The following is a 9,033-nucleotide window of genomic DNA, read 5'->3' on the forward strand; positions in this document are numbered from 1 at the left end:
GGATATTTTTTGTTTACAGTAAAATGGGTAGATTGATAACCTACCATAACAGAGAGTAGGTTATCAATCCCCTATATATATATATATATGCATATATAGGTAATTATGTATACACATACATTTTATATGTATGTATGTATGTATGTATTTATATATGTATAGATATATGCATGTACATACATATACACATACACATAAGAAGGAGGGAAGAAGAAGAACTAGTGAGTTGATAAAAAAAGGGCTTCATCTAGAGCAAAGCAAGGCGCTTGTGATGTGCTTCGCCTGCACCTTGCCCCTAGGGGTGCCTTTCAAAACACTGTATCGACCTATTGTTGTAATCTATATGTTGCTTATCTTGTAAATGCTTGCAAATAATGCACAACCCCTGCTGTTAGGTTTAGCAGGAAAATATAACAGTTGATTGAGATTGGTACAGCATAAATTGAAGGGTTAATTACTGTATACTATCATAACATATCAAAATTTCCTCTAAAGGTCCTTGACATAACAGGCTTTTGCAACTCGACATAATCACCCTCCAAAGATGCATGGTGGTGAAATTGCTAGAGCCAATCTTGATTCTCAAATTGTCAGAGCCAACCTTGATACTCTAATACTAGTTGGGAGGACAATGGCTTTGAGGATATCAGTGACATTCTCCTTGGCTAGTTTGCAGAAACAGAGATACGAACGCAACAATCAAAGGATGAAAAGGAGAAGTTTCAAAGTCATCTATATTATGGAAATATGGGTACTGAATATTTTAGTCTAGTCGTTCTATTTCCATGCTGCATACTCCAGTCATGTGCCTGTAAATCAGATTTATGCAAAGTGAACTGAAAATGGCCTTCAAATCAACATGAAAAATTGAAGGTAACCAGCTGATTTTCAAATTTCAACCATAAGACTAGAATGTGAAGGTTACCAGCTGCTGACTCATTGATCCTCCAAGGGGCAGATGATTCTAACCCCTCCAATTTGGTTCACCAGTTTCACTCCCAAATTATAGTCCTTGTTAGGGTTGATGCCCATGGACTTAATGTCTCAAAATGTACTTGGGCTTGCCCCCTTTTGAGAGAGAAAGAAAGGCGGGAAATGGCAACTTTGTCTATCATAAATACCATGATAGGAATTTGAATCAGCCATTCGCAAGATGGAAACCGTGCATCAGACATCTATCCATCAGATCATCCTGATCTGATTTTACAAGTTTCAGGTAAAATAAAAGGGGGAATTTAAGAATTTGGAGGACATTTGTTCAGTTGCGGTTTGTCTCAAATACGATATTCTTAGATAAATTCGAAGACAGGGAACTTAAGAAGGAAACCGTGCATGGAAGGAATGTGGAGCTTGTAATGTAGAATGTGTTATGTAAGATATGGATCACAAATTAGTAGTTTGTGATACTTCGTCATATTGCTTTGGTGAGGTGGCGCACGGGGGGGGGGGGGGGGGGGTGGGGGGTGCGCTTTATTAGCCAATGAAGAGTACCACTAGGTTGTTATGACTCCTTGATGAAGCTGAAGAAGTTGGAACAATCTTTTGTTTTGTGACTATAGAACATGAGCAGTTCAATGTTTCCATTAGGTTACTGCAGAGACATACATTCCATTCTCTCATACCTTATGTTTCTTATTAGTGGAATCACCTTCATTTTTCAAAACTGTTGTCAACTATCTTTTGACCAGTCAATTCTATCGACAGGTGCTGCATCATGCCCAACATTTTTTGTCTCCTTTTGTCACCTTAAGATTGTAGAGTCTGTAAACTGTTATTACTCATATTGTTTTCACATGAGACACTTTTCACCTTTTCAAAATGGTGATAATGATCCAAATTTCAACACTTTTTTTTCTTCCAAAATGGCGATAATGATCCAAATTTATCTCAAGCTTTCCGTTCATATTCCTGTCTACATGGCAGTAATTGTAATTTTTACTCATTTCCATCTTCCTCTCTTGTGTATTTCTAATGGATGTAGAACTATTAAGAGCACAGATTTTATTCATTATGCCTGTCAGTCATGTCTGGAATATCTTGGTTGGTATATAAAACTCATTGTTGCACTGATGTCATGTTTTATTTCTTGCAGACATATGTGATTGATCTTCATGACAAAATGAGTGGAATCAGCCTATATGGCGTTATCATGAAACTTACTAGACAAGTCAATGCTTCAGAAGTCATTTTCTCTGTGACAATTGAAGATATAACAGGAAAAATTGTGGCGAAGCTCCACTTTATCAGATCTTGGTGAACTTACTGGCTAAGATATAACTTTTTCATCGTGATCAGTCTGCTCAAAATTTCTTCTTTTGCATTATTTATCACGTCTTTTATATAGTTCCTTCCTTTGACTCCCACTCCTACATATAAGGCCTGAAAATAGCGTGCCATGAGGGTGATTGGAATAAACTTTAAAAAATTGGAAGCCTAGTGCTTGGATAAACTTAACTAACCAAGTTTTGATTTTATTTGTGGTTTAAAGCAAGGAAATGAAACATATAAATGGGATTATTATCAAATACCTACAAAACTAAGAATGAATCTTGATTTAAACTATGAACTAACCATTCATATTTGTTTATTACTATGCTCCATAATTGGCTGGTGTTTCTGTCAGAGACCATGATGACATCATGCTGCACCAAACGGTTGCAAGACTAGGATTTTTCTGAGACTTGACTTTAATTATCATTCAGTTGTTAATTTGCTATAATTTCTTTTTATTTCTGATTCTTTTAAGTTTTTAGTGGGTTATGTGGAATTGATGGCTGAGATTAAAAGATTCCAGATTTTATTAGATAGCTTGATGGGCCGACTTGCTGTGTCGCTGTATGGTTTGCGACACTACACGCTATAGTAACCTTGACCTGGTGGTGGTTATGTGATTTTGAAGTGAAGTTTAGAGTTTTCTGTTTATAGCATCTTAAGTGCTGTATGAACATGATGTTTGGATAATTGAGAAGAGTTCTGGAAAAACCTAATGGTTGTTGAAGCTGTTACCCTGCATGAGGCATAGATCTAGTGTGAAGCCAGCCCCTAGCTGTGATTCTTTGGTTGCCGGAGTGAGTCCGGTTCTATCCTCTCCCTATCCCTTGAATCTTTCTTGTTATTTTCTGTGTTTTCTTCTTGTTGTTCTTTTTTTGTTTTTAATATTTCCCCTTTTGCTTTCTTGTTGATTGGCAAATCTCAATTCTATTTCTATTAATGCTTAACTGATTTGCCATGAAATCTTGCTTGCATAAATTTGTTACGTGACAGATATCCCTAATTATGTTTCTTTTGTCAGTACCTATCTCACAGAACTTCAGGACGGATTCTTTTAAATTGATTCCTCTACAGAAATCTCGTCTTGGTAGTTCAATTGATATGGAAAATCAGATGTGACCTGAATAGACAACAAATCTTTCAATTCAATCTAAATGACACAAAATCCTCTGATTCCCTAATCAAACCCTAGATTCGAATGCTTTAGGTTCACCAACATCCACTATCAGTTTTGTGTTGAAAGTTTGATATTCATAGGACAATTTTGATGGAAACTTAGGTCTGAATTCAAAGTGCCAGCAACCTAGTAGTTTTAGTCCCTCTCCTAAACCCTGACAGGTCCTCTTCCATAGACTGTCTTACATAAGTTTCTTTTACCTGTTTCTCTTCGAGAACATATGCATCTTACTTACGGACAACATCTGAGCCTTCCTGCATCGGGATCCCCATGGAGCAATTTTTTTTTAAAATTTAATTCTGGATGCCCTGTGGTAGGATTTAGCATGTTTCATCAATGGCTGTAAACTTGCTTATGAAAATGCATATTTGGACATGCAATGCACATGCATATATACATACATACATATAAATATACATGCATGCATGCATGCATGCGTGCATTATATATATATGTATATGTATACATGTATATGTGTGTGTTTGTATGGACATGTAGAAGCTTCACCATATTATGGTTACACATGAAGAGCACCTCAACCCAAGGTCTGTCGTACTGCCCGGTACGGTAGGCGTACTGTACCAGAAGAAAACTAGTACGAAACACACCTTTAAGTCGGTACAAGCCTTATATCGCCTAGCATGAGATGTATCGCCCCTGAGATATATCGCCCCATACCGAGGTGATATTGGTCCGTACCAAGATGAAAATTAAGAAAAATGTTAGAGCGCTATTTCAGCACAGAAGTATACCATCACATACCGCACCATACCGTACTGAATCGATAAGGTGCCGATACGGTATCCGGTACCGAGATTGCCAACCTTGCCTTAACCAATATCTATTTCAACATTATATGCATGCCTAAAATATAGGAGCATGTACCATGATATAAGAATAAATCTTGTGTCCATATTATATATTAGCAGTTTGCCTCTTAACGTAAGCTAATGTTGTTAACTTGCCATTGCTTTTATTTTATTGCATACAATAAAATGTGTAACTTGTTATTTTTCAGGTCTTTAGGAAACTTGGGACTTGGTCACACCATATACATATCAGGCTTGACGTGTTCGATGACTACAAGAGAACAGTGAGCAGTCTATCTCTTTGTTATCATTTCATCATTATGTGTGTTCACATTGTCGTTGGTTGCCATTATATTTACTTGTTACATGCTCCAAACCGTGAGGTTTATCTCAAGCCTTCATACCAACGACCAAATGTGATCACAAGGATAGTGTGGTATTAGTGATATTGCAGCCACTTTTTTGTTCAAAATATATTTGTTGTGTTACCATGAGGTTGGATTGTGTTACTTTGCAGGCTTGAAGTGTCATGGTTTGAGAAGGATGAAGGGGCATCTTTGGTTAATATAAGCTCCTTGCCAGCTTTATTGAACTCATCATGCCTCCACAAGTTGTCTTATATATCTAATATCTCCAATAAGATAAATACCACACATGTAAGGATTCCTTTAAAGATTTTGTCATTTTAGTATTTTTGTGAAAGCTTTTCATGACACAGTTTGGTTATATTGTGCATATCTTTTTGCCTCTTCAACTGTGTATTATCTATTTGTTTTTATTTGGCTCTGGTGAACCGTATTATAGTTTTTCTTCATGTTTGTTCTATGTTTGTCTAAATTTTACACCAGGTGACATTTTGAACTTTTATGTCAACTTAATTTATGCATATACACATTACCTACATAGGGGTCATCTAACGTATGTTATCTGGAGACTAGAGACTCATTAATAGACATCACCTTATCTTGCTCGTTGCATCTTACAAAGCTGGTGCCGTATTTCCACTTAGTTTATTTAGATGTTATATGATATGTGCTATTCTAGTCTTCTTCATCCATCCTATGCTACAAAGAATCATTTTTTGTGCAAAATATTATCTGTCATCTATACATGTGTTGGTTGAAGATGACCTACTTAAAGAGAAACCTTCCATTAAACTTCAAAAATTGTAAAATTGTAATGTTAATGAAAGTACAAACTTACATGATTAATAGAAACTTCTAGAAAAAATTGAAAGACTCTAGAATAATCTACTTTTTCAACATCTAGCTTAAAGATTGGCAACATATGAAGAGACACCAAAATTATGGATAAAGTATACAAATCTAAATGATTATATAATATAAAGGACAGAAAATCAAATTTTTTGCAGACCTAAACAACTTGATTTCTATAGTTAAGTTTTACTTTGTATTTTGTATCTTATTTTTTTTGCAAGAACCCCAGACCTCAACCAAAAAGGGCTAGCCAGAAGTTTGTAATTTATGGTCCTTGGCATTACTTTACCCACTGCCTTCACAGTGCATGCCTGATGTAGGACTAAACATGCTTGCATTGTCCCCGCATAATACTTTTGTTATCATGCTTCTGAGTTCTGACCCAAAAGAACAGGGTAGATACAATGCAACCTCTGCACACAGAGCACCGCCATACAAGCATGGAAGCATCCAACTCAGTCATAGTTAACCTAATAACATGATAAATACATACACAGGTAGTAGTATAAACCAGAGATGACTAAATCTGTAACTATAATAATTTAACATGTCCAAAAACAAACCAAAAACCAAAAGAAATAAATTCACAATGGTTCTAACTCGAAAAAGTTACTCAAACATTCAACCTAACGTTCGAAAATCCTCAAATAAGTTTCAACAGACTAAAGCTGACCTGCCAATCTATAAGCCTTTGAATTTGTAAAGGAAGAAAAACAAAATAATGATCTCAAGAGCCTGGGAAGTAACTATTTACCTTAATTAGTTGGATTAAGAAGTAATAATAAAACAAGTTTCAAACCAGATTTTGAAATATAGTTTTTCAATTTCAACAAAGAAGCTATTTTATCAATTTCGCTTTCTACACTGGTAATATGTTTGTGCTTCTCTGGCTAATCAAAGCTTATGCTTTTTGAATTTGGACCTGAATGTTGTTCACTGGTCTTATATGGACAGATATGTCGTGTTCATCTTGACCGAATTGAACATCATAATGTATGTTCAAGGAAATCTCATGTTGCTTGTGGTCGTTTAGTAAATGAGAGATCAGATGAGTTAGTCGAATGTAGCTTTTGCTGTTGTAGCTGCAACAATGAGTATGTGCAAAGCTTTTTGTTGAAAGTCACCCTTGTAGATGAAAGCGGGAAGATTTTTGCATGGTGTACAGGCCAAACTTCTGCAGAGTTGCTGCAGATATCTGCCGATGAATTTGTTGCGCTGCCTGAGGTAAAAGTCCTGTTAACTTACAATGAAATTTCTGATTACAACTTGCTGCCAAATCAATGGATGTCATGAAAATTAACCAGTAGGTTTTAAATCAACTTGAAAGATTAAAAATGTCTCAATATAAGGAAGAAAAAGAATAATCAGGAAATATACTAATATCCAGATCTCTGTAGCATTAAGTTTTTAACTGTCATCTAAGTTTAGGAAAAAAAAAAAAAATAACACTTAGCAGTCATTGCACAATTTATCATGGTCAAGTCCATTTTTAAGACTCATTTCTGTCTTATGTTGACAAATATCAGGATGAACAAGCAATGTACCTTTATACCCTTGAGCATGAGAGGTACATGGTTGCGATTGTAAATTGCAAGATGTGCAGCGATGGATCTTCTGCTGCTCTAGATCAAGCAAATATTCCATCCTGGGAGATTGTACGAGCTCAAAAATGTGAATGAGATGTTGCCAGCAGCAGCTGGTGATTCAGGGATTTTTGAAGTTAAAAGATAAGAAAACTCACCCGGGAGATATCACATGCTAACAAAAAATTATGATTGGCATGCTTCAAATTTCAACCTTGGATTTATCAGCCTTCTGCTTCAAATGGCCTAGCTGGGAATTTGCATCTACTGCTTGAGAATTTTAGCATGTCAGAGGTGCTGCGAACATCTCTATTTGCAAAAGATCAAGGTATTAGGAAACAATATTCCCGTGAATCTTTTTTTTTGGGGGGGTTGAGTTAAACCTGTAAACCTTAGTTCTCCTTAAACAACGCAAAAAATGGTGTAATTAATTATGCATGTACAAAAAAATAAAAGAAAACAAGAATCTGAGATCAGTCTTTTATGTGATATCATAGCCCTACAATTTCACGTAAGTTATGGAGTTATTACAGGTAGCTGTTTTGTTGCCTTCCTAATTCAAGCATGATAGAGCAGTCACATCGGCCTTCTCTTAGAACTGTGAAACCTCTGATTTTTCATATTTTTGCGTTTTTTTCAAATTTTTGGTAGAATTTTTACTTTTTTTCCCCTGAATTCTGAATATTTTAAAGCCTCATTTTTGAAAAAGTGGTGTTCTGCCAAGGGCTAGCAGCAAATACGCAACAATAAACTGCATAATATGTATATGCTTTCGTACAAGCATCAATGGATATTTCGGATACAAAATTACAGCAACCCTATTTTATGGATAGCATGTTCAGGCTGCACATTCATAACAGAAGGAGAGATATCTTTGCTAGGGGCTGTAAATTAATCAACCATGTTCATCGTTCTCGAATCGCAGCTTCGAGCTATGGGAAGGGACTTGGGTGGCCTTCCACACTGTCAAAGCCACTGCAAATTGGCCCATGGTGGGCTCAATGATGACCATCTCTTGGATATTGCAAGCAACTGCAGACAATCCAAGGCATAACCTCTTACACAAGGATATACGTTTGATACATGGTTTCGTTGCCCATTGTTGATCTTTGCATATTCTTTGAGAAGGGAATCACCTAGCGAATTGGCTTACAGATGCTGCTTATCTTTGGTGATGAAACCTAACCTCCCAGTCCACCATTAAAAAAAAGAAAAAAGAAAAGAAGAAAACAAGAGAGCATACAGCAAATAGATTATAACTCACGATGCGAATTAAATGCGTCGTAAAATTATTTTTCTATGGCTGCATTACGAACACTTTTGTGGTGATTTGAGAAAGCGTCGGAAAGCTTACTCGCCATACTTTTTTGCGTCAGCAATGCCATATGTTCTTGTAGTGGCGGCTAGTTGGCTTTATGGCATTGGTTGGCAAGTTTGATCTCTGCAAAATCAAAAATAACCTATAGTTGAGACCAATTTGAAACGATAAAGCTTGCCTTCTCTTGCTAGGATGCTATATTTGATCATAGATGGATTACATTACAGCCTTCACAGTTAGAGGTGAGTGAAATATGCATGCAGGTTGGTGCTAAAACATTTTTACCCTGAATTCTCTGGTCTCCACTCAATGACAGCATTAGATTTCTCTGAAACTCTGGATTCCATTCTAACATGGCACCTTAAACATTTCACACATAATTGTATATTTCTAGTACTTATTTGGGTAAGCTCGTATCCTCTTGTTTGTAACCCTCACATCAAGACATTGGTGCAGTCTGTATCTCTACTATTATAATCAACACGGTCGAGTAAACTACTCCAAAGCTGGATACGCTCTAATAATATTTCTCAAACTCTTGTTTTCAGTGATTCCATGCATTTCATTTTTATCTGCAAGTATGATTTTGTCTTCTCCCTTGCTTTACACTACTAGTGTTGCCGAAAGAACTGAATAAAGATTTACACATGATACTCTG

The 9,033-nt window shown here is 36.2% G+C and overlaps 1 protein-coding gene across 1 annotated transcript in view; it reads left to right on the forward strand.

Annotated features, from left to right (window-relative positions):
- The window catches only part of LOC103721024, a 19,585-nt gene extending 12,037 nt beyond the window's left edge, over positions 1 to 7,548 (forward strand). The window contains exons 9-13 of the mRNA XM_008811051.3: positions 2,093 to 2,253; positions 4,467 to 4,541; positions 4,775 to 4,913; positions 6,429 to 6,698; positions 7,001 to 7,548. Of these exons, the coding sequence (XP_008809273.1) occupies positions 2,093 to 2,253; positions 4,467 to 4,541; positions 4,775 to 4,913; positions 6,429 to 6,698; positions 7,001 to 7,153 (798 nt within the window). The 3' untranslated portion in view covers positions 7,154 to 7,548. The remainder of the gene's footprint in view (positions 1 to 2,092; positions 2,254 to 4,466; positions 4,542 to 4,774; positions 4,914 to 6,428; positions 6,699 to 7,000) is intronic.
- The last annotated feature ends 1,485 nt before the right edge of the window (positions 7,549 to 9,033 follow it).

This window comes from Phoenix dactylifera, chromosome 1 (genome assembly GCF_009389715.1).
Source record: "Phoenix dactylifera cultivar Barhee BC4 chromosome 1, palm_55x_up_171113_PBpolish2nd_filt_p, whole genome shotgun sequence".
Taxonomy (NCBI): Eukaryota; Viridiplantae; Streptophyta; class Magnoliopsida; order Arecales; family Arecaceae; genus Phoenix; species Phoenix dactylifera.